A 25,346-nucleotide genomic window follows, 5' to 3' on the forward strand; every position below is an offset into this window, starting at 1 on the left:
ATATTACTGTGAGTATAGCAAGAGAATAAAAGCATGTGTCTGGGCAATTAATAACAATAGTTTGGATACGGAACCCTACCGATAGGGCACGATGATGATCTGGCACTGTCTTCAAAGACATTTGAGTTGTCATCTTTGTTCACAGACTTAAAAGTAACTATGACAGTATTTTTTCTGAGGTACATTCTTATAAGGAACTATATAATAATATTCAAATTATTAATAATCACCTTACTGTACATACAGATGTACTAAGACTGGTTTGAAACTCTTGGTTCCATGAAGCAGTGGAATAGGGCACTGATTTAAACGAGGATAAGTCATTCTGCAAGCATCTCATCACATTTAAAATATTACTTGAATGTATTTAATCTATCAGCTTACTCATGCAGAGGACTGGGGTCGTCACATGCAGGTTTAAATTAGTTTTTCTGATGGCTATAAATGAAAATGTTTTTCATGTATACCCATTGTAAAGTAGCACACGTAAAATTCATAAAATAATTTTCTTTCTTCATTGTATACATTTTCATAGGTGAAAGGAATATGTCAGTCTTAAAATTAATGCAGTCTGAGTGTTATTTCCATGTGCTATTACCATATTTTCCACAATACACTAATACTTGAAGCTCAGTCACTATTAGATCATTGACCTACCCTGTATGTGAAAGCAAAAGGGAAATTTCACCTAGGAGGGCACATAAGGATTGCAACCGGTAGTTTTGCAGATGACAAGGAAACAAAGCTCATCACAAGCAGGAGGTGTGAATATTTCCACTGCAAATTTGCAGTTTATACTACACAACTTTTCTGAGTTCTTTCTGAGATTCATTTACCTTAAAACAAAGACTGATAACATTTTCAGATATAATACTTGGTATCTGAATTGTTTCAAGGAGGAAGCACTTTTAAAATATCCTATAGCAACAAAAATATTTTCTTAATTTGTTACAGGAATGGATGACATGTTTAGGATACACTGATAACAGAATGAAAAAAGAGATAATGAAGTTTCATCATCTTACTCCACTCCTGGGACCTGCTGGCTTCTTTAAGCTAACCAGGTGCCCCAGGGTGAAATCTCAGAGCAGGGTCGGGCAAGCAAGTCTCAAACTCCACATGTGCATGGAGTTATGAGGGTGGGGGAGCATTATGCATGGACCTTCTAACTTTTCTGGTGTGGATGCGGATGAAGCCTAGGCTTCCTTTAAGTAATCTGTAAGTACTCTGCTCTCACATCTGCTGTGGCCCTGGAGCTGTGGTCAGGGACACAATTCTTATTTATTTTTGTTCACACTTGTAGAAAATAGGGTTATTTAATTCATGTTCTATAAATAATTATAGACTAGAAACTGTAAAATGTTGTATAAAGGTATGTGTCTGCTCAACCCGCACGTTTCACGGACTTCTGTAAAGCACCTCTCCTGATCTCCCTGGTCCAAAAATAGAAGGTGAGAACACAAGGCACTGATGAGACAATGAGTACCGATCAACCTACCCTTGCATACGTGCAGCGAAAATTACCAGGACTTACACCAGTCGAATACTACGTGCAGAAGAATCATCACACACTTCTACGACAGTTTAATTACTCAAAGCAAGGACTAACTCTGGACATTAGCATTTGAATGGGCCAAGGGATTCTTTCAGTAATTGAGTATAAACAAACTTAATGGCCGGTGCTTAGTAGAAACAATGAGAGAAAGGCTGCCGAAGGTTAAATTAAGGGTATTTAAGTTAAGCCTCTAGGTGAGCAAAGTGTGAACCCAGCTAGAGACTCAGACTGCCAGGGTCCATGTCTCTGAGTCACCCTTAGCTCATTTTTTCCCGGGAGAAATTCTGTCAAGTAAGTGTCGCTGATTGTGGGGTTTTGTTTTTCTTATTGCTTAAAATTCTGTAATTTGATTCCAAATTTTGTGATTTAAATTTTTAATAAACCAAATTATTGAATTTGGTAATAAATTGTCCTGGCATTTATAACAATTTTGGTGCCCAACGTGGGGCCAGTTTTGAATATTCTACAGACCCTGCTTCTGACCGGGGGGTGCCCCGCTGTAAAAAGCGGCCTGGCAGAGCGGGTAAGTCCGAAAGAACGAACTGGCTTTACGAACCCAGAACCCACAACAGCGAAAGTATTAGGTGTTAGGACAAGCTAGCTTGGAGAGGGCTCGGGAACTCAGCAGGGGTTTTCCCCTGGAACCGCGGTATTTTTTCACTCGTAAAAGTCGACGTGCACGAAGAATCCACGCAAGAAAAAGACCGTAAGTATAGCGTAGTTGAGTGGGGTGACCAAGTGCTTGAGAACGTATATGTGCGTGTGAGTGTGTGCGTGAACGAGACGTGATTTATCACGAAGCGAGAGCAGACCTTAAAGTCGCGGTTCCGCTGCTCCCGCGAGGGACACGGCCGACCGACAGAAAAGCGATTAGAACGCGTGATATTTCGCTTCGTGTGTAAGTGTTACCCGACGGGGTGTGGGAGTCACCAGGAGTCCTGAAAGAAAGAGGACGTCTCTTCGAGTTCGGGGACTAGTAAGCCTTCTTGACCGCGACCGAGTGGGGTCCGTCAATTTTTTCGGTGGCAGTTACAGAGCCCTCAGTTGACTGAACATCCACGGAACGGTCATCCGTTAGATTATTAAGTTAACGGCACCGAGTTCAGAAACTCGAGACTTAATTTTTAGTATCTCATAACTTCTGTGCCACGGAGAGTATAGGATCGTATCTCAGTAAAGATCAAGAAGATGATTTGTGGGAAGACTCGGCAGAAGTAGTTCCTGAGATCCCAAGGGGAAGCCCCTGAGGATAGATGTTAGAATATTAAAACGAGTGTCCTAGAAGGAGGGAGAAATCTAAGAAAAAGATAGTTTACTTTTGCATGGAAGTCTGGGGGGGGAAAAAGATCGAGAAATATGTAGTTTGGCCGATGCTCAGCACGTTCGAGCCATGGACATGCCAGGCCCTGTGTAAGTATGTAAAAGATAAAGAAGATAGAGAGATAGATGAGCTAGAGTATGCACGGTTGTAAGAAAGATCCCGGATCGGGATGTACCCGATGAAAACAAGAAAAAAGGAGGAATGGGACCCGCTAGACTACCTTCCACCCCCCTATACACCTCCGCCAGCACAAGCCCCAGCCTCAACACAAGAACCTGGTCCTGACCCTAATCCACAGCCCGCTCAGGACCGCCCAGTAATAGCTTCAGTGCCGCCGCTGGAAACCGGGGTCCTGGGGGCAGAGGCTCCGGCCCCGCCGCTTGTCAGCTACCCTGAAGTCTCACCCCTCGAGGAAAATGCGATCTCTCTCCCCGGCCCGAGCCAGCGTCCGCGCCCAGAGCAAAAACCTGTACTACCCTCCGCGAGTAAGAAAACTAGGCGGAGAAGTAAGAAAATTGGTGAAGAAAATAGGGAAACAGAAGAAGAAGGTAAGAGTCTATACCCTTTGCGAGAAGTACTCACCGCCCCAGGGATCATTGGTTATGTTCATATACCTATCAATTCTATAGATGTGAGAACTTTTAAGCGAGAAATGGGAAAATTGATAGATGATCCTTTGGGGGTTGCGGAAAAGGTTGATGAGTTTTTGAGAACTAGTATATATACCTATGATGATATCATGGCAATTTTGAGAATCTTGTTTAATCAAGAGGAAAGGGAATTGATCTGACAAGCGGAGATGCAGGAGTAGGAAAAGCAGAATCCTCAGGGAACCCCCGGAGACTTAAAATGGCCCAGCCGTAGACCGGAGTGGGATTCCCAAACAGAGGGCGGGCGGAGGAGCATGATGGATCTAAGGAATATTGTTATACAGGGCATTAGGGAAGCAGTGCCTTGGGGGCAGAACATCAGTAAAGCTATGAATGAATGTCAGGGTAAGGACGAGGCGCCGACTGAGTAGTTAGAAAAGTTAAGAAAGAGCTTCCAGATGTATTCAGGCACGGATCCTAATTCCCCTGCGGGAGAGATGTTGCTAAAGGTTCAGTTTGTAGCTAAGTCCTGGGAGGACATCAGAAGGAAATTGGAGAAGATTGAGGCCTGGCAAAGGAAAAGTTTGCAGGAGTTGTTAAGGGAAGCTCAAAGGGTGTATATGCGACAAGAAGAGACGTTGCAAAGGACCCAGGCGCGTGTTTTAGTGACGGCTGTAAGAGAATTCCAGGGCAAAGGACCAGCACAAAGGTCTGAATTTTTAGAGAAAAGCGGCGTTAAGGAAAAACCGGGAAAGTTTCCCCTGGACCGACGAGAGGTCCGTAAGGAAGCTCCTCAGTGTTTTTACTGTGGGGAAAAAGGACACATTAAAAGGGAATGTGTTAAGAAGAAGAAGGATGAAAAAATGTTTAAGAGTGAATAGGACACCCTTGGGCTCTTTTTTCTGAAGTCTGGTCCATCTAATGAGCCTAAGGTAATATTGAAAATAGGCCCCTACAGAGAGGAGGTGTTGTTTTTAGTTGATACAGGAGCTGAACGTTCTACAGTGAAGAAATTACCAAAAGGTTGTTGTAAGAGTAATGGTATAGTATTAGTGATCGGAGCTAAGGGAGAACCCTTCAGAGTTCCTATAATTGAGGAGGTGAAGGTAGAATTAGGTGATAAAGCATGTGTGATTGATCTGATGTTGGTGGAAGAGGCAGATTATAACCTGCTCAGAAGAGATTTAATAGTAAGGATGAAAATAAATCTCATAGTAGAAAGTATAGATATTGTAGTAAGGTGTCATGGGTTGAAATTAGACAAAATGCCAATGCACCCATGAGGGTATATTTTACCTAATGAACTACCGTGAGATGTGGTCAAGAACAGAGCAGAGCAGGCCTAATACTTGAAACAGACAGACAATTTATTATACTACATAACAATGGACAATAGAAAAGGAAAGAAAAACCCAACCACCCAAAAGCAGAAGAGAAAACCTCCCAAAACACTGCTTCTCCTCCCCCCAATTTCCATTCCATACATGCTCACTCAGTTGACTCCAGCACATTACCTTCATCTACTTGCTTAATCCCTCAACAACCCTGGGTTCCTAATCCAAATCATCATCCTTTAAAATTCAGACAATCCACATTCCATCCAGGACGAGAGGAGTCTCTCTCGCACCACAGACCCCCCCCACAGGAAACACAAGTCCACCATCCCGTGTTCCCACGTCACCCATGGCACTGCCTCGAAGAGTCTGCCAGGGTGACACCCTCCTTTCCATGTCCAGCACTCTCACTGCCGTCCATGGACCTGAACTGCAACAGGGCTCTTTTTAAGGATGTTTTGGCCAAGTACCAAAAACCAGCCATCTTCTCATTTTGGGACTCAGGTCCCCCCCATTTACCCCTGGGGCCGGGGGCTCCAAGAAGCAGGCCAGAACGTCTCTGGGTTTGAGCCAAAAACATCCACCCAAACACAGTCTTATTTATAGTCAGGAGGGTCCAGGGTCCGTCTATGGCTATCATTATGCGGGAAAAGTCCGGCCTAATAGGCCACTCCTCTTCATTCCGGCAATCGAAGGGGCTTCTTTTCATCTCACATTACCCTCTCGGTCCCAGGCTGTCCTCTCTCTTCTAAAACCACCAACTATGAGAATTCAGCATCCAGGAATAACTCTCTTCTGCCTTAGAAAGAGTTAAAAGCTTTTATCTCCCACCACCAAGGTCAGGCACAGGCGATCGCAGGCACTGCAGCTCTCACAAGCAGCTCCAGCTCGGCACCTTCTCTCTGTGGGGGGAGGAGAGAGACGGGACCGGGGGGGGGGGGAAGGGGAACGGGATGGGACAGGGAGAGGGACGGAAGGCACCTCCAAAGTTCTCCCTCCACCCCTCCATTCTAGATGGAAGCTGGACCAGCTCCACTCCAGCTCCCTCTGTTCCCCACCCCGAGGCCCACCTTGCTCAGCCAGGCCCACTTTGCTCCCCTCCCCCACCCGGCCTAGCCAGGCCTGGGCAGGGGAGAGGAGAAGACGCTCCCTCTCCGAAAGCAGAGCAGGGAAAGAGAGAGTCCTGCTGGGAAATCCGGCTTTTAACCCCTCGTGTCCTCAGAGGCGTGTCCAACCTCTTAGTGGCCAACAAAGGTGCCAATACTCAGACCTAAGGACGGATTGGTTTGACCACTACTTCCAAAAAAACTCACTTCCCTTCAAACCACGACATAAGGTTGTGTCAGCTGACTTAGAGGGACGAGAGACAAATTGATCCCTCAGTGTAGTATACTCCAGGCAAGGGGGGAATTATAGACATAGATCCGATTGAAATAGAAATACAAAAATCAGAAGACCCCATCAAGATCAAGCAATATTATACCTCCTTGGAAGGGAAGAAGAGATTAAAACCTATTATAGAAGATCTACTCAAAAGAAGTGTCCTAGAACCCTGTATTTCTAAACATAACACCCCCATCCTGGCTGTAAAAAAACCTGATGAGAATTATCGATTGGTCCAGGATCTGAGGGCAGTAAACCAGAGAGCAAAAACTAATTTTCCCGTCGTGGCAAACCCCTATACCTTGTTAAACCAGATATCTCCTCAAGATGTTTAGTATAGTGTGATAAATCTGAAGGATGCATTCTAGACATGTCCTCTAGCTGAAAACAGTAAGGATTTCTTTGCTTTTCAGTGGGAGGATCCAAACACAAATAGAAAACAACAATTGAGGTAGACTACCTTGCCTCAGGGTTTTACTGACTCACCAAACCTGTTTGCCCAGGCTCTGGGAAAATTACTTGATCAGTTTGTCCCCGTGGAAGGGACAAAAATTTTGCAATATGTAGATAATATATTAGTTACCGGGCCAGAAGAAGGTAGAGTCAGATTAAGTACAATAAAGCTTTTGAATTTTCTAGGGGAAAAAAGATTAAAAGTGTCTAAGTCAAAATTACAGTTCACAGAGCAAGAGGTGAAATACTTAGGGCATTGGTTGGTAAAAGAGAAAAAAAAGTTAGATCCAGAACAGATATCGAGAATTATTGCTATGCCACCGCTGCGCTCGAAACGGGAGGTCCGACAATTACTGAGACTCCTAGAGTATTGTAGGCAATAGATTGAAGGGTACAGTGAGAAGGTTAAGTTTCTTTATGAGAAGCTTACCACAGATCGAGTAAAATAGAATGCACAAGATGATTTAAGGTTAGAAAACCTTAAGAGAATTTTGGTGGCAGCCCCGGTGTTAAGTTTGCCAGATATAAACAGGCAGTTCCAACTATTTGTAGATGTTAGCAATCATACGGTGTACAGAGTTTTAACACAGGAATGAGCGGGGGCCAGAAAACCAGTGGAGTACGTATCGAAGTTATTGGATCCTGTCAGCCGAGGGTAGCCAACGTGCTTACAGGCAATCGTGGCAGTAGCTTTAATAGTAGAAGAAGCCAAGAAGGTAACTTTTAGTGCTCCCTTGATAGTATATACTCCCCACAATGTCCAGAGCCTATTACAGCAAAAAGCCGATAAATAGCTCACAGATTCCCAATTGCTAAAATACGAAGCAATTTTGATTAACTCCCCCGAACTAGAGCTCCGTACGGCCGCAGCTCGAAACCCCGCCCAGTTTCTGTTCGGAGAAGGGTCTGAAGAATATAGTCACAACTGCTCTGAGATTGTTGAATTACAAACAAAAATACAGCCTGATTTAGAAGAAGAAGAGCTGGAGGAAAGCGAGAAGTGGTTTGTAGATAGATCTGCACGGGTTGTAGATAGAAAGCGGAAAACAGGGTATGCTATTGTAGATAGAAAGACTAGAAAGGTTATTGAATCAGGACCTCTGAGTGCTGACTGGTCAGCCCAAGTGTGTGAAGTTTTTGCGGTCCTACAAGCTTTAAAAAGGCTTAAAAGAAGGACTGGGACCATCTTCACTGATTCTAAGTACTCTTATAGAATAATACATACTTTTAGAAAAATCTAAGAAGAAAAGGGGCTGATCAGCACCCGCGGGAAGGGATTGATACATAGTGAATTGATTCGGCAAGTTCTAGAAGCAGTCAGAAGACCAAAAGCAATCGCGGTGGTGCATGTAAGGGGCCATCAGACTAGTGCTCAGTTTAGGACTCGTGGAAACAATTTAGCAGATCATGAAGCAAAGAGGGCAGCTCTCCTCTCAGTAAAGACCCTAGAGATAAAAGAAAGAAACCCTCAAGAATATCCCTGCCGGCTATCTGAAAATGAGGTTAAAGAATATAGCCGATTGAGAGCTAAGCAAGAAGAGGGGAAATGGAAGTTGCCTGATGGGAGGGAATTGATATCTAAAGAATATACTAAGAAGATTTTGAATAGATTACACGCCCAAACTCATTGGGGCTCACAGGCACTAGCAGAACACTTCTTGAAATTCTTTAGCTGTAAAGGGATATACGAATTGGCAAAACAAGAAGTACTGGGCTGTGTTGTATATCAGAGAATAAACAAAACGAGGTCCAAACACCATCCTTGGGGAGGGCGACCTTTAGCTTACCGCCCTTTTAGCAAAGTACAAATAGATTATATCGAACTTCCAAAGGTAGGGAGATATAAATATTTATTAGTAATAACAGACCAATTCACTCGCTAGGTAGAGGCTTTCCCGAGTTCAAAAGCCACCGCCCAAGTAGTGGCTAAAGTAATATTAGAAGAAATTATTCCCCGCTATAGTATCATAGATTATATAGATTCAGACCAGGGCACGCACTTTACTTCAAAAGTTATAAGGCATTTAGCAGACGCCATAGGAATACAGTGAGATTATCACACCCCTTGGCATCCTCAGAGTTCAGAGAGAGTTGAGCGAATGAATCAGACTATAAAGGCTCAGCTAGCTAAGTTAATGCTTAAAACAAAAATGTCCTGAGTAAAATGTTTACCTCTAGCTTTACTAAATATAAAGACAATGCCAAATTCTTAGGGAAGGCTATCCCCATTTGAGCTGCTATACGAGATGCCCTATGAACATAGTATGCCAGTGGGACATCCTCAAGTAGAAGACTCGCAGCTGCAGCCCTATTTGGCTGCTGTCAATAAAAACTTACAAAAATTGAGGAGAAAAAGAATAATTCTACAGAGTACTCCCTTGGGATTTGCTATTCATGATATACAACCAGGAGATAAAGTACTGATAAAAGCTTGGAGAACGGTGTCACTAACCCCTCATTGGGAGGGACCCTTTCTTGTCCTTTTAACTACAGATACAGCCATCCAAACAGCTGAGAGAGGCTAGACACACGCCTCCAGAGCTAAGAAATTAACAGCCCCGAGGGAAAACCCCGAGTAGAAAGTCATCTCTTCCCCCGGAGATCTGAAAGTCCGGCTGCACCGCCCTGGAAACATCAAGCCGCAGCCTAAAAAAGCCTCAAAAGAAACTTTGTAACCACTCGAAAAAGAGGACTAAGAGAGGGAAGAGTAACCCGAAAGAAGGTATTTCTCCTTAGTCATACAATCTTAGAAATTACGGTCTGCTGAGAGTAGTGTGGGTTAATCTAGCAAATACCTAGAATTCAGCCAGCAGGGGGGGATAGAGTGCAAAAAGCATAGAAGTAGAGAAATTAATCCAGTAAAAGCTCCTATTGTGACACAAGGGCAACTCAAGCCGTCTAGGGAAAACAACCCAGCAGAAAATGAAAGAAGGATCAGGAAGGGGGTCCGGGCAACCTGTCCCTGCTGTGAGAAGAACCTGGAAACCAGCCGTTGGTCGCAACCCAATGGGCTTTAGTACAAACAGAAGAACTTGTTTGCAGACTTTCCCTACTGATCATAAGCTTACAAAGAGTCAGTACTATGAGACTGTACTCAGCCTGTGGATTCCTAGAAAAGACGGTCTTAAAGTTGACATAGTGTCTGAAATAGAGCACCCTCAAAGGGAAATCTGGATGAGAAAAGAAAATTGATTAAAAGAAACTTCAGCCCACAGACCTTGTCTAAAGATTTATGGCCAGAAATACTCTCTTCTTTCAAGAAGGACCCTCCCCTCGGAAGGAACCCAGGAGAGAGTAGTAATCATATGCAACCTGGCGCAAATAGCAGAAAGCTAGAATGAATTTCTAATCAGCACAATTTAAGAAGAAGAATGTAAATAAACAGTGATAGAGGAAAACAATTAGGCAAAATACAAAACATGAATTAAAATTGTTGACAAAAGAGAGAAATGGGGGAATTGTAGAAAATAGGGTTATTTAATTCATGTTCTATAAATAATTATAGACTAGAAACTGTAAAATGTTGTATAAAGGTATGTGTGTCTGCTCAACCCGCACGTTTCACGGACTTCTGTAAAGCACCTCTCCTGATCTCCCTGGTCCAAAAATAGAAGGTGAGAACACAAGGCACTGATGAGACAATGAGTACCGATCAACCTACCCTTGCATACGTGCAGCGAAAATTACCAGGACTTACACCAGTCGAATACTACGTGCAGAAGAATCATCACACACTTCTACGACAGTTTAATTACTCAAAGCAAGGACTAACTCTGGACATTAGCATTTGAATGGGCCAAGGGATTCTTTCAGTAATTGAGTATAAACAAACTTAATGGCCGGTGCTTAGTAGAAACAATGAGAGAAAGGCTGCCGAAGGTTAAATTAAGGGTATTTAAGTTAAGCCTCTAGGTGAGCAAAGTGTGAACCCAGCTAGAGACTCAGACTGCCAGGGTCCATGTCTCTGAGTCACCCTTAGCTCATTTTTTCCCGGGAGAAATTCTGTCAAGTAAGTGTCGCTGATTGTGGGGTTTTGTTTTTCTTATTGCTTAAAATTCTGTAATTTGATTCCAAATTTTGTGATTTAAATTTTTAATAAACCAAATTATTGAATTTGGTAATAAATTGTCCTGGCATTTATAACACACTGAATTGTGGTTGTGTCTACTACAGGGCCTGCCTGTGATCTCTAACATCCATTATTCTTCCCCCATTCAAGTCCCACCTTGCCTTGCATCTACCTTTCTGGCCCCTCTAGCCAGATTTTCCTCTCCCCTCTCCTCCAAAGAAACTCTCAAATTTCAAGGCATGGCTTTTTACAGGTCATCGTGGGCAGAAACATACATGCGGCAAACATCAACTTTACCACCTTCACCTCTTTCGAGCAGCAGAGAGAGACGTGCACCATCTCAATGTGCTTCCCAAAGGCATCCACGGAAACTGGGCCTACGGAGCACCGCGATGCACCAGAGAGATCTCTGTTTTCCATGGTGAGAGAGCTTCTTCTGAGCTATTGGGCATCTCTTCGGTGCGGCAGGCTGGTAAGAGTGCAACAGCCTGACGCAAAAATGTACTTTTGCTGTCTTGGGCCAGCAGCGTTCAGCGCCCTCCGTGCAGCGCCGGGGTCACCTGTGATACGGCTCTCGCCGCTCCGCTCAGCCCGCCCGGCTGCGCCCACGAACAGCCGGACCTGTGCAGAGCCTCGCACGGCGAGGGCCAGCTGGCACCGATGGCTGCCTCAACAACACCGTCCCGCGTGTCCCGCACGTACTGCGGCCGCAGCCCCGCTCCGCACACGGGTCTGCAGCGAGGAGGGGCGGGCGGCGGCGGCAGCGGCCCGGCCCCGGCCCCTCCCCGCCGAGGCGCCCCGGGGCCGCCCCGAGCCGCGCCCGCGCCGCCGCCGCCCCGGGCCGCTCCCGCCATGCGGCTCTGGGTGCTCCTCAGCCTGCTGCTGCTGCTGCAGGAAGCGCTGCCACACGGTGAGCCGCCGCTCCGACGGGTCCCTCCGCTTTGCGAGGCGCCGCGGGCTTCTCTTTTCCCAGTCCGGTCCCCGGGACGGGAGCGGGAGCCTCACGGGAGGGGCCGGCGGCGGGGCTCCCGTCCCGCTGGGCGGCGGCGCAGGCAGGGCGGGTTGCTCGCATCGTGTGCGGCCCGCAGGTCGCCGAAGCCCTGGGCGAAAATGTGGGGCTGGGTTTTGGGCAGAGGCGTTCGCGGCAGCCCCGGCTGCTCCTGCCGCCCGCTCTCTGTGGGCTAACACGCTTTAAGTCCGCTACAGTGCCGTGTGGCGCCTGAGGAGGGGACGGTGCTGGACGTGGTGCTCGGATTTAGAAAACAACCAAAAAAATTTGGCTTTGTGCATCGTTGTTAGATTTAGAGCGTCGAACTTTACTCGTAACTCCGCTTCAGGCTGTGAGAAAGTCTTGGTGGGAAAAGGCAAGTTTTTGGGAAGGGACATTCATAACTAATTCTTGATTTATGTAGACTTTAGCAAAAGAGAGGCTCTTTCCCGCTTGCAAAATGTGAATGAGTTTATTAATTCTTATTCGGAAGAAACAATAAAAAATTAATTCCATTGTTTTTCACCGTGGAAGAGCTTGAGGATCCAGGCCTGCATCACCCATGGAAGGGAGAAATAGGAGGCAGGCACTCAGGTGAGTGGGGAAAGGCAGAAGCAGTTACCACAGGTACTTCAGGAGGTCATAAAGAAAACTTTCTTCTAAGGACATAAAAAATCCTTCACCCTGAGAGCTGCTAGGCATAAAAAGAATTTTTCAGAGGAGGCTGAAGTCTCCAGCCTTTGGGAAAGTCAGAGCAGCTGAACAGAGATGGTAAGGGATTTTCAGAAGCCTTTTCCAGGCTAGTTTTTCTCACAACTACATGCAGAGAAATTGCACTGTGGATCAGAGTGGTGTGGGAGAGGATTTCTGCTGAAAGATCTGGGTTGTGGGTATACCACATCAAGAAAAGTGTTTACTTTTGAGGAGTAGGCAGTAAAAACACAGAATGAGTTGTAACTTGGGCAAAAGATTTCCCAAGTCTATGTTTTTGTCACTTTGTCATGTTTATACTGAGGTGTGATTGGGTGCTTCCCTCTCTGCCATCCAGTAGCTTAGCAATGGGAGAAGGTAACCAGGCATATTGAATTTCTTGTCTAAAGCTAAATGCAGAAGTCCTAATGTAGGAATTGCAATTTCAAAATAGTCGTCCTAATTTATCTTACATTAATTTATGTGCTAATGAAATGTTCCCCTCCAGACTGGCTCTGTGTTTGGATGATTAACATTTCGTTTGAAGTATCACAAATGATGGAATATGTCCTGCTTGTTCTGTTACGTTACTTGCAATCACTGACTCTTTCCTCACATAGTAATCCTGCTGGTTAATTATACTTTTTGGTTACCTCACAGTTGGGTTTCTACTCAAGGAAGAATTGATCAGTATAAATTGTGAGAGTTTTCAGTCTCTGATGGTGCCAAGATGTAGCATGGGGCCTGGCTCGTGGAATGGGTATGTGTGGTGAACATGATTCCTTTGTACTTGTGGGAGACCACGCTCACACACTGCTGCTCAAGTTCTCTGTGCTGACACTTGGAGATCAGGGGCCTTCTCCAGTTAGGAACTGTGCAGCTGTGAGACCAGTGGAATATGCATGTTAATTTAGGTGATGTCTCAGATAAAAACTAATGCTTTTTAAGATTCTATAACTAACACCCATTTTGAAATTGTGTGTGTGACGCTTGTGAGAACAAGGGGCAGACAAACATTAAAGGACAGGGTGAGACAAATACTGTGAACCAGGGGTGAAAGTGCTGCATGATATATTTCCGTGACAGATGGATTCATAGTCTCCTACTTTGGCATGATGAGGTAGTAGGGACCCTGAATTTACTGTTGCAGCTGAAGTTAGTACAGTGCCTCTTAGAACTGACTTTAGGAGCTGGAAACGAGGCATTTTCTCAATTAATATTTTTCTAAGTCTTAATTTTACTGTATTTTTATATATAATAAGAAGTGCTATTGCACTAAAGCAGTGCAACATTAGGCAGTGCAATGTTATTAAAACAGTGAGGGCTTGGTGCATACGTCTAGTGAAACAGTGAAATATCCCAAACGTGGCATATTCATCTGCTTGCATAAATGGACTAGTTTACTTTGTTCCCTTTCTTGGGAAAGTCTTGCAGATTGAGTAAGGAAATGGAAGCTTCTTGCTGATGGTTTCTGTGTTCCTGGAGGGATTTGATTGAATGCCCTCTTTATCTTAGGTGATACTGTAGCAGTTAATTTAGTTACCTGGCATAGAAGGACTTAATTCAGCTAGGACAGAAGGCAGGATTGTGAGGTGCAGGAGTGTGGTGTCAGTAGATATCTGGGCAGACTTACAAGGGAGTGTTGGGAGGGAGCATGGCCACAGCTTGCTGGAAACTCACCTCTCTGGGAGGCACAACAGAGGCAGAACCAGGTTTTCTGTGTAGGGAGATAAAAGCTTATCTGATGTGTTTCCTGGAATGCCTGTGCTGTCACCCGCAGGGGAATGCAAGGTCAGGCAGACAAGGCTCTCACTGGGCAGCTGGGAGTGTGGTGTAGGAGGAACGTGTTCAGACTTGCTGAGCTGCAGAAACGTGGAACAGAGGGAGCTTGTGTGGGGAGAAAAAACTTCATCTTGAGAAAATCAAAACCAGGCTTCTGGCACTTAAAATTGAAAAGCTTTCATAGGAGAGTCTTTAACAGTTTCTTAAAGGCAAAGTCTCAAGTGTGGCAGAGCACACAGTATGGGGTGAAGCATTTCCTAGGGGTGAGGTTGCAGGATCCATGTGCCTTTGAAATAGTGTCAGGATCAAGTTTGGCAAAATAGTGGAAATGTCAAAGAACGGTTTGAGCAAATTTCAGTAGGGCTTGATGGGGAAAAAAATGAAAAAGGATGGCTGAACCAAAGTTTGTGTGCTGCTACAGAGTAATTTGGAAAGTTCAACAAGGAACTGGAATGGCCAATTTGAAATGGGAATGCTTATTCAAAAGGTTTATCAGGCCTGTCAGTGGAACCTTCCAATACTAGGGCACAGTAGTGTGATGGAATTTCACTAAGATGGAATATCTTAACCAAGGGAGAAGTGGCAGTATGTGTTGAAGAAAACTTCAGTGTTAAATCTATTTTCTGGTGGGTTTTAATGGTAAAAGTCGTCAGCACTGAATTACCAGCCCTGTGAAGAACCAGACTGGTAACTGACCACCCAATGTGTAATTGGCTGCTCTGCTAAGTAAAGTCAGAGAGGCAGCAAGGATAGAAAAGCAAAAGGAAGAATAACTTCCCCTCACATGGGCTGGGTCACACACATCGAGGTGTGGTGCAGAATGCAATTGTTTAGATGCCACAAATAATGACTTAAAGCTGCTATTCAGAGAGCCCCTCAGAAGAGCAGCAATTCTTGGCTTGATCTGGAGCAGTACTCAGGTAATTGGATTCAGATGTTGCTGTCTAATAGCCAGACTGTAGTTCTAATATTCTTGCAGAAATAATAAAAGACAAAAAAACCCACTTATGTGTTTAATTTTGAAAGGGGGAATTACATTAGAGGAGGAGGCTCCTTAATGCACATATGGGTTAAATATAAAAACTGGAATAAAGCAGACAAAAAGAGTTTGAGAAACAGCTTACAAAAGGCTAAAACCAGCCATAAATCCTTTTTCTTCTTCTGATCTACTGTGGTGGGGCAGAGAGACATGGCTGCAGAATTTTTATGGCTGGTAGGAATGGGGGTAAGAAAGAGCATCTATAGAAAGTAAAATTTAAAGATTTATCTGTGTGCACCCATGTTCACAATGGAGGTGCTTAAAGAGGTTTTACTGGAAAATGATGATGTGATAAGCATAGAAGAAACTTGAGAGTGCAGCATCCTATGAAGCACTGTAAGAGCAGACTCTGAAATAGAATTTTTTTCTGTGGGGAGAATCATTAGAGGACATCTCATTAATATGCCAAAAGAATCAGTGAGAGAGAAAATTACCAACAGAAACTGTTTTAAGTGCCATGATTTTATGATACACACCTGAGGTGTTAAAGAAATTTGAATCTGAAATTGGTGAAGCCTTAACCCAGGTGCATAGCTTGTCATAACTTACCATCTTTGGATTTCCAGAGAAGGGCAGTGGAGCTGGTGAAGAGGGTAGAGGGTAAGGCCTATGAGGAGTGGCTGAGGGAGCTGGGGTTGCTTAGCCTGGAGGAAAGGAAGTCAACGGTGACTTCATCACTCTTTACAACCACCTGAGAGAAGGTGGGAGCAAGGTGGGGTTTGGCCTCTTCTCCCAGGCAGCAAGTGACAGGACGAGAGGCCAGAGCCTCAGGCTGGGCCCAGGGAGGTGCAGCTTGGACATCGGGAGGAATTTCCTCACAGCAGGTGTGATCAGACATTGGACTGAACTGCCAGTGGAGGTGGTGGAATCACCATCCTGAAGGTGTTTAAGGAAGGACTGGATGGCACTTAGTGCCATGGCCTAATTGATGTTGTGGGTTTTGGTCAGAGGTTGGACTCTGTGATCTCAGAGGTTTCTTCCAACTGAATTGATTGGGATATCACTACATATCACTATATCATATCATAGAAATATACCTTTCCAGGGAAATGGAATATTCCAGAATTTTACAGTAGTTGGGGGGGAGGTAGAGGCACAAAGACAGATGTCTGTATTCTGTAAACTGAACTCACGAATTGCTGAAAAGTCAGTATGGCTTTGGCATGACTGCCTTTTTTTTTTTTTTTTTTTTTTTTTTTCTCCTTGAGAAATTTTGTTTTTCCAATCTGCTGAGGTTCTCTGAGGACTTTTTGTAAGAGTATGGCCATGGATGAATTGGTTGATGTGTTTGGATTCCCAAAGGCTTTCATTAAGCCTGTTGTAAAAGATTCCTTGGGAACCAATGTACTGTGAGACAAGGGAAGACCTCTCATGGAAAAATAACTAATAGGAAATAATGAGTAGGAATTTGTCTTTTTGCAGTATGGATAGAATTGCTTTTATCCAGTTTAATTTAACAGGGATCTTGTAAGGCACATGCTTTTCAACATGTTTAAGTATCTGTTAAAAGAAAATAAAACTGTCAGTTAAGAGCTGTAGAATGATCTCTCAATTTTGAAAGACTGGGCAGGGAAAATAGGACTTCAAATTTCATGTTGGTAGATGCTAAATCACACAAACTGTTCTAACTTCATGTATGCCTTGATGGTTTTCTACTTAAGAGTTTTTAACCAATGGCTCCTGTTTAGGAAAGTGATCTTGGAATTACACTTGTTTATTTTAAAAAGAGTCAGCTCCTAATATTGCTATCTTGGAAAGTAATGAGCTATTTAGACAGGAAAGAAGACACCATTAATATGTACAACTGGATCTGAGCATACCTTGAACCTGGTGTACAGTCTGCTTTTATGTTCTTGCCATCACTCAAAATGTGGTGTAGCTGAACTGTTTAAAGATGCATATCCTTTACAGGAACAATTAGACAGAGTAGGATTTACCAGTCTGGAAAGAAAATGCGTCAAAAATGCTCAAGTTTTGTAAAAGTTTATGTGTTGGAGAGAATGTTGGAGAAACATGGATATTTATTTATTGAATACAAAAACTAGAAGGCATCTAGTATTTCTGTGTAATTTGTGTGATTTTCAAAACTGACCAGACAAATCAAGGAAGGAAAAAGATCTGAGGACAATATAGTAAAAAGAAATACAAAAGCAACCCCAAACCAAACCAAAACCAGCCAAGCACAATAAAATGATGACAACTGTGGTTCACAGACCCTGTGAGCTAAAGGTTCTTGGAAGCTTAAGAGAGTAGTATCAAAGGAGCAGAGGTGGTTGTCCTGTTCCTTGATTGGCATCTGACCCTAGGTGGTGTCAGTGCAAATAATTTTGGACTGACCCACTGTAGCCTTTCTAATGTAACGCAAGGAAAAAAATGCTAGAAGTTCCTGATCTTGCAATTTGTGCTCACAAGGCTCTGTGGTGTTTAAAAGCAATGTGTTGTGCATCAGCCTGGACTTGGAGAAGTCAAAGCTGATGCAGTGCAAGGTGTTCAGCTGGGGTTTGAGGAGGGTCACAGGAGCCATCAGTGGCAGGAATCTGGAAGTCCTGCAGCCTGGCAGCCAGTACCAGTTTTAATTATGCTGACTGGATGAGTATGCTGAGGTTTTCATTCCAGAGGGAGCTTGTTGATTGATTTGTACAATGGAATACCTCAGTGTTTCCATGTGGAAAACAAGAATTAGCTGTCAGGCACAGTTAGTGGTGTTTCTGATGTCTGGCAAAAGTAGTTTTAGGCTTGTCTCACAAAAGGACTGTGCTTCCCGATGTCAGTTAAAGTTGGAAATTTTTGTTTGTTTTTATTTTTAAATATTTGCGACACCTCAGTTTTTCTTCCTGTTTCCTTTGTTTGTTAAGGCAACTGGACATCCCTGTTGTCTCTAGGAGGTAATTAAATCTCTTATTGTTTGCTCTAAATAAGATTCTATCTTCATCTGGACTGTCAAAATAAATGGCTCTTATGGAGAAGTGACAACTTAAATAAGTCACCTTCAGTGACCAAAGTGTCACTTGCATTTCAGTGATTACTGTGAACAAAGAAAGCTGCATCACTGTCAGTATTTTATAAATTGTCATGAAGTTCTGCACTTGTGAGTTCTTGATGTGTCCCTGATGTGCAGAGGTCATGCACAAGTGATGGGCATGTGACATGAATGTGGAGAGCTCGTGGAGCTTTGGGTGCTGCATGGCACCGCCAGCAGGTGTAAATGACAAAATGGCTGGAGATAGAAGTGCTGTATTTCTTTCCCTTACCATTTGTAAAGTTTTCATACCTTGCATATTTCTCTGTTTATGTAAGTATAGATTTTCCACATGTTCTTGAAAGCTCTCTTTCTTTTTTCCTTTTTCCTCAGGAAATGGGTCATGGCAGACTTCAAAAACTTAAGGAAATTAACTCTTACTAAGTTTTATGCATCTTTTCTAGGAAGAACAAAACTTCAGTTATTCTCTGGGATAATAAGGAAGATTTTTTTTTTCCAAAAGACTATATAAACTTCTAATCAGTAACATTGCCTTCTTTTCTTTATTTTACCAGTTATTGGACAGCCTGTGAAGAGTAAGTGTCCCAAAGAACCTGGAGAAAACAAAATTAAGCCTGTTAACAAGAAAGTAAAACCCAAGACCCCTAAAACAAAGGAAAGAGAACCTGTAGACTCCTCTTTGAAGTCACAGTCCATAATGACACAGGTGATGGATAAAGGTCATTTCCAGAAACTAGCTGCCACCTTAAGCCTGGCTGCAGGACAAAGCATAGAATTGCGATGTAAGGGGAGTAATGTTACTTGGAATTATCCTTCTTATTTAGACACCTTTAAAGACTCCAGACTCAGGTAAGCTATGTTTCATTTTTTGCAGGAAAAATCCAGAACTTTTTTTCCCTTACTGTGTTCAACACCACTGGTGGTTTTGTTTGTTTACATTATTACAATCACAATGTTCTATGTAATAGTTTTGAGTGTCAGCAAAAAGGATGAGCAACTTTTAGTCATCAGCAGTTACTGCCTTGTGATGTGCATTGTGGGATACTCTTACAGCGTGTGAACTCTGTTTCCTTCAGATGGATCTAAAGTGAAGATGTTCACCATTGTGCTCCAGCCACAAACAGGGAGCCGAGTTAGGGTTGGTGCAAAGTAAAACTCTCAAAATGTGTGAGTGTGGATGTCAGGTGCTCACTACCAGCTCTTGCTCTGCAGAGACCTGCTCGTGTTGGGCTGGACTGGTTGCTAATGTGGCTACCACATGAGGTAGTAAGGTTCATTTCCTGAAGAGACTCAAACCCACATCTCTTAACTAGCAAAAGGTACACCAGCCTTCATGCTAAGGAGCAGGTGAGGGTAGTGGTTCAGTGAGAGCTGTCTTTGCATGAAAAACGAAATTGCAGGGCTTGAGTTGCATCAGAGTTTAGTGCTGAGGATTGTCACTTTAAATTGAGAAAAGCTTTCTTTCCTCTTGTGGCATCTTAATAAAAACCATATAAAGATTTGTTAGAGCAAGAAGAGAAACTGACTGCTCCACCGTCTGAGTGTCCTGATGCTCTGGGCATCTTTACTGAGACTCTCCATACATTGCCCTCCTGGTTTTTGAGGATAGTACATGTAGCTAAATGTAGATTGAATGTAGTAATTTAGTTCTGTATTAGAAAGAGGAGGGGTGTATAAGGAGCTTAAGGATGTCTTCCACAGGCATTTTATGCTCTGAGAAGTGTTAGTTCTCACCGGCTGTTTCAGGGAGACAGTGAAGCACTGTGAGTGATACCCAGAGAAAAAACTGTTAGGAGCTTTTCTTGGATTGTTAGGTGAGAGGGGCACAGAGGTATGAGTGAAGGTATCAGCTGCTCTTGTCCTGTTGTTCCTAAATTAAGTACAAGTGTGTATGTTCTCTCTAAGTAACTCAGGTTATCTGAATCTCAGTGATCTATTCACTTATTTACAGGTGCGATGTTACCTTAAAATCACTCCCAGTTAATTAGTTTTTCAGACATATTATTCTTCTTTCCACTTCTCTTTCCCAAGAGGAGTGTTGATGAATGGCAGTTACACTGTGATCTCTAGCACATCCTCCTGCAATTCATGAGCCAGTTCTCTCTGCAATTATTTGCTGGTCCCTTGTTGGCTGAGGCACTCAAGAACTGCCCTGGCTGAGTGCAAGGCTTCTGCCACAGTAAGGAACAGCAGCAAGCTGGTCACTGATGTGGGTTTATCACAGCAAGATCTGGCAAAAGATCTTGTGGCTGCTTTAAACTATGTTGGGGGTTAGATTTGGTTTTTTTTTTCTCTTCTCACAGAATTTTTTCCCATAAGTTTCCAAAAGCCTTGATGACTACTTAGTCAGAACAAAAAGAGTGCTTGAGGGATATAGCAGCACGAGGCTACACCTATTGTTTTTGAGTCCCTGGGAGTGTCCCTCAGAGGGGAGAGATGATGAGCTTTGGGAAAGGCAAAAAAGACAGATCTGGGGGAGGGGGAGGCACTCTTGCTCTCAGCGCCGAGGAGGACGGTCAGGCTGCCCTCTGCCTCTGCCTCATCCTGGGAAATCTATCGTCATCTGCTGTGTACCCGGGAATCCTGAACTCGCTTTCTCCAGCCTCTCCCCCCACCGCCGCTGCTTCTTCGGACCTTTGAGGCTCTCCTGCTACTCTGTAGCCCTGCACTGCCCAGCCCTGCCGGGACACCCCTGCTGCTCCAGCTGCCAGCGCAGACCTCATCTCATCCACCAGCCCGGGACTTTTCCTTCCTTCCAGTTCGGCCTCTCGGAGTCCTGCAGGGGCACCCAGATCAAACTGCTCTGGGCTTTTTGTAAAAGAAAGCCCTCAAGGTTCTTGATTCTGTTTATTATTGATGCTGTAGTTGTTGTTTGTTTGTCGTTTTGTCATATATACTAGTAAAGAACTGTTATTCCTACCCCCATACCTCTCTCTGCCTGAAAGCTCCTTTAATTTTCCTTTTAATTGGAATAATTTGGAGGGAGGGGATTTGAATTCTCCATCTCTAGGGAGGTCCTGCCCCTTCCTAGCAGATATCTGTCTTTCAAACCAAGACAGATTATTGGCACCCACTGTGGGGCTTGAGGGCATTGAGAGGAAAAGGAATAACAGTTCTTAAGTGACCTTGTGCACTGGGTATAGAAACCTCCCTAAATAGCATCATGTGGTCTAGCTTACCTTGGTTTGGGTGGCATGTGGTTGTGGCTGTGTTTCTCCCATTTGCAGGCCCTTATTTAAACATGGGCCCTATAACTAAGGCTACTGTGGCTGTTATCCAGTTTGCACTATGGGTTAATAAGGTGAGGAATTCATGGATTTTTAACTTCCTCTGGAAGGCAGGCACATGGATACATGGCTATCACACTCTAAGCATTTGTTTGTGGGGTTACTTTAACAATGGTACCTATTGTGAGGAAATGACACCAGGGGAAATTTTTTCCCAACCCTTTACTCAGCTCTTTGGGTCTATTCCACCAGTTTTTGAAGGGTTTAAATCTTCTCTGAATGCTAATGATATCATACAATGGCTAGTATTGCTCACAGGCCTATTCTATTTAATATTCCGAGATAAGGGGAGATTGGCCTGGATAACCACCCTGATACCTACCCCAGAGAATAAAGATACTGCCCTAGAGACTGAGAGTGCTGCCATGGAGCCTGACACTGCCCTAGAGACTGGGGATGCTGCCCCACCACCTGACCCTGACATAAAGCCCACCTCAGGAATGAACCACCCAGATTGGGTGGGAGTTCTGGTGAAGGAGATGGGCAAGATGCTGAAGGAGCACACTTCCCTAGTGGTGGCCTCATTAGCCCCAGCTGCTGGCAAACCCTCCCCCTGCCCTGAAGAGGAAGAGTCTGAAGGTGCAGCAGTGGAACCCACAGACGTTACAACTGTCCAGGTTCCAGCTGAACCACAGGGGCAGTCACAGCCAGCAGCAGTTGCCCCTGTGGAAAGGAAGAAATATAAGGTGAAATCAGAGCACCCAAGTGATAAGGATAAAAAAGGAAGGCCCTCACAACCCACAGGGGAGCCAGAAGTTGAGATCATCACCGAGTCCCTGTCATATGAAAATCTCCGTACTCTGCAAAAAGATGTTGCACGACGGGGACGTGAGCCTTATACAGCCTGGTTACTTAGGGTCTGGGACCTTATGGGTAGAGGTGTGCAACTGGATGGTGGTGAGGCAAGGAATATGGGACCCTTGACCCAAGACTCAGGTGTGAATCAGGTATTTGTAAAAGAGCAAGGACCCCTTCACCTTTGGGACTGGCTTTTAATGAGTGTAAGGGAGAGGTTTGTCCACAGAGACAGAATGCAGGAGCACCACCTTAGCATGCGCTGGAAGACTGTTGAGGAAGGGATCCAACAGCTGAGAGAAGTGGCAATACTGGAGGTAGTTTTTGGGAGGGATGGACAGCATAACAATGACCCCGACAACATCAGGTGCACAGGGCAAATGTTGTGGAATCTAGCAACTAAAGGGCCATCTGAATATAAAACATTCATGTCAATGATTAATGCTGATACCAGCCGAGTGACTGTAGGTTCTGTAGCCAGCAAGCTTAGAAATTTTGACAGTATGATCAGTGGCCCAATACAGACTCAGGTCTCTGCCGTGGTTAAAGAACTCCAAGAGGAGATAAGGGAGGTGAGGGAGGAGATGAGGAGGAACAGTTCCCATGTGGCACCGGTGCGAGCCACAGGCCCCAGAGTCAGAACCCAACGTCCTTCAGCTAGAGAGAGAGAGTACATCCCAAGAGCTGACCTGTGGTCCTTCCTGCGTGACCATGGGGAAGACATGGGAAGGTGGGATGGGAAACCTACTTCTGCCCTAGCAGGACGGGTGCGTGAGCTCAAAGAGAGAAACACTAACCGAGGGGGTTCCACTAGAATGAAGGTAGCCTCAGCCTCTCATGACCAGGCTGTCAGGTATTACAGAAATGAGGATGCTCTGTCAGACCCCCTTGAAGGAACCTCTACTATGTATACACAGGAAGAGAGTAGTAACCGGTGCTAGAGGGGCCCTGCCTCTAGCCAGGAAGAGACACGGGAAAACCGAGTCTTTTGGACTGTGTGGGTTCTATGGCCTGGCACATCAGAGCCACAGAAATATAAAGCTTTGGTTGACACCGGTTCTCAGTGTACCCTAATGCCGTCAGAACATGAGGGAGCAGAACCTATTTCCATTGCCGGGGTGACAGGGGGATCACAAGAATTGACTCAGTTAGAAGCCAAGGTGAGCCTGACCGGGAAGGAGTGGCAGAAACATCCGGTTGTGACTGGCCCAGAGGCTCCGAGTATTCTGGGCATGGACTATCTCAGGAATGGCTATTACAAAGACCCTAAGGGGTTCAGATGGGCTTTTGGAATAGCTGCTGTGGAGGCAGAGGGCATTAAGAAATTGAACACCTTGCCTGGATTATCAGAGAACCCATCTGCAGTAGGACTCCTGAAGGTAGAAGAGCAACGAGTACCTGTTGCCACCTCGACAGTGCATCGCCGGCAGTATCGGACGAATCGAGATGCTGTGATCCCCATCCACAAGATGATCCGAGAGCTGGAGAGCCAAGGGGTGGTCAGTAAAACCCACTCACCCTTCAACAGCCCCATTTGGCCTGTGCGCAAGTCTGACGGAGAATGGAGACTGACTGTGGACTATCGTGGCTTGAATGAAGTGACTCCACCGCTGAGTGCCGCTGTGCCGGACATGCTGGAACTCCAGTACGAGCTGGAGTCCAAAGCAGCGAAGTGGTACGCCACAATCGACATTGCTAATGCGTTTTTCTCCATTCCTCTGGCTGCAGAATGTAGGCCTCAGTTTGCTTTCACCTGGAGGGGCGTGCAGTACACCTGGAACCGACTGCCCCAGGGGTGGAAGCACAGTCCCACCATCTGCCATGGACTGATCCAGGCTGCACTGGAAAAGGGTGAAGCTCCAGAACACCTACAGTACATTGATGACATCATTGTGTGGGGGAACACGGCAAGGGAAGTGTTTGAGAAAGGAGAGAAAATCATCCAGATTCTCCTGGAAGCTGGTTTTGCCATCAAAAAGAGCAAAGTCAAGGGACCTGCCAAGGAGATCCAGTTCCTAGGAGTAAAGTGGGAAGATGGGCGGCGTCAGATTCCCATTGAGGTCATCAATAAGATCACTGCGATGTCTCCACCGACCAGCAAGAAGGAAACGCAAGCTTTCCTAGGCGCCATAGGCTTTTGGAGAATGCACATTCCCGAGTACAGCCAGATTGTGAGCCCTCTCTACCGGGTAACCCGCAAGAAGAACGATTTCCACTGGGGCCCTGAACAGCAACAAGCCTTTGCCCAGATCAAGCAGGAGATCGCTCATGCAGTGGCCCTTGGCCCAGTCAGGACAGGACCAGAAGTGAAGAACGTGCTCTACTCTGCAGCCGGGAACCATGGCCTATCCTGGAGCCTTTGGCAGAAGGTGCCTGGTGAGACTCGGGGTCGACCACTGGGATTCTGGAGTCGGAGCTACAGAGGGTCTGAAGCCAACTACACCCCAACAGAGAAAGAAATCTTGGCTGCCTATGAAGGAGTCCAGGCTGCCTCAGAAGTTATTGGCACAGAAGCCCAACTCCTCCTGGCACCCCGACTACCTGTGCTGGGGTGGATGTTCAAAGGAAAGGTTCCCTCTACCCACCATGCCACCGATGCCACATGGAGCAAATGGACTGCCCTCATCACTCAGTGCGCCCGTATCGGAAACCCAAATCGCCCTGGGATTTTGGAGATAATCACAAACTGGCCAGAAAGTGAAAACTTTGATCTCACAGATGGAGAGGAACAAGAGCAAGTGACACGTGCCGAAGAAGCTCCACCGTATAATCAGCTGCCAGCAGAAGAAACGTGCTACGCTCTTTTCACTGACGGTTCCTGTCGCATCGTAGGGATGAACCGCAAGTGGAAAGCAGCCGTATGGAGCCCCACACGACAGGTTGCACAAGCCACTGAAGGAGAAGGTGGATCAAGTCAACTTGCAGAACTCAAGGCTGTTCAGTTGGCCCTGGACATTGCTGAAAGAGAGAAGTGGCCAAAGCTCTACCTCTACACTGATTCATGGATGGTAGCCAATGCTCTGTGGGGTTGGCTGGAAAGGTGGAAAAAGGCCAACTGGCAGCGTGGGGGAAAACCAATC

The 25,346-nt window shown here is 45.1% G+C and overlaps 1 protein-coding gene across 2 annotated transcripts in view; it reads left to right on the forward strand.

The window, feature by feature from the left end:
* The first annotated feature begins 11,470 nt into the window (after positions 1-11,470).
* Positions 11,471-25,346, forward strand: part of PDGFRL (platelet derived growth factor receptor like) — a 28,089-nt gene continuing 14,213 nt past the window's right edge. For both annotated transcript variants that reach the window (XM_063402044.1, XM_063402045.1), the window contains exons 1-2: positions 11,471-11,615; positions 18,739-19,033. In XM_063402044.1, coding sequence (XP_063258114.1) covers positions 11,558-11,615; positions 18,739-19,033 — 353 coding nt within the window. In that variant the 5' untranslated portion in view covers positions 11,471-11,557. The remainder of the gene's footprint in view (positions 11,616-18,738; positions 19,034-25,346) is intronic.

Source organism: Prinia subflava, chromosome 7, assembly GCF_021018805.1.
Source record: "Prinia subflava isolate CZ2003 ecotype Zambia chromosome 7, Cam_Psub_1.2, whole genome shotgun sequence".
Lineage (NCBI taxonomy): Eukaryota > Metazoa > Chordata > Aves > Passeriformes > Cisticolidae > Prinia > Prinia subflava.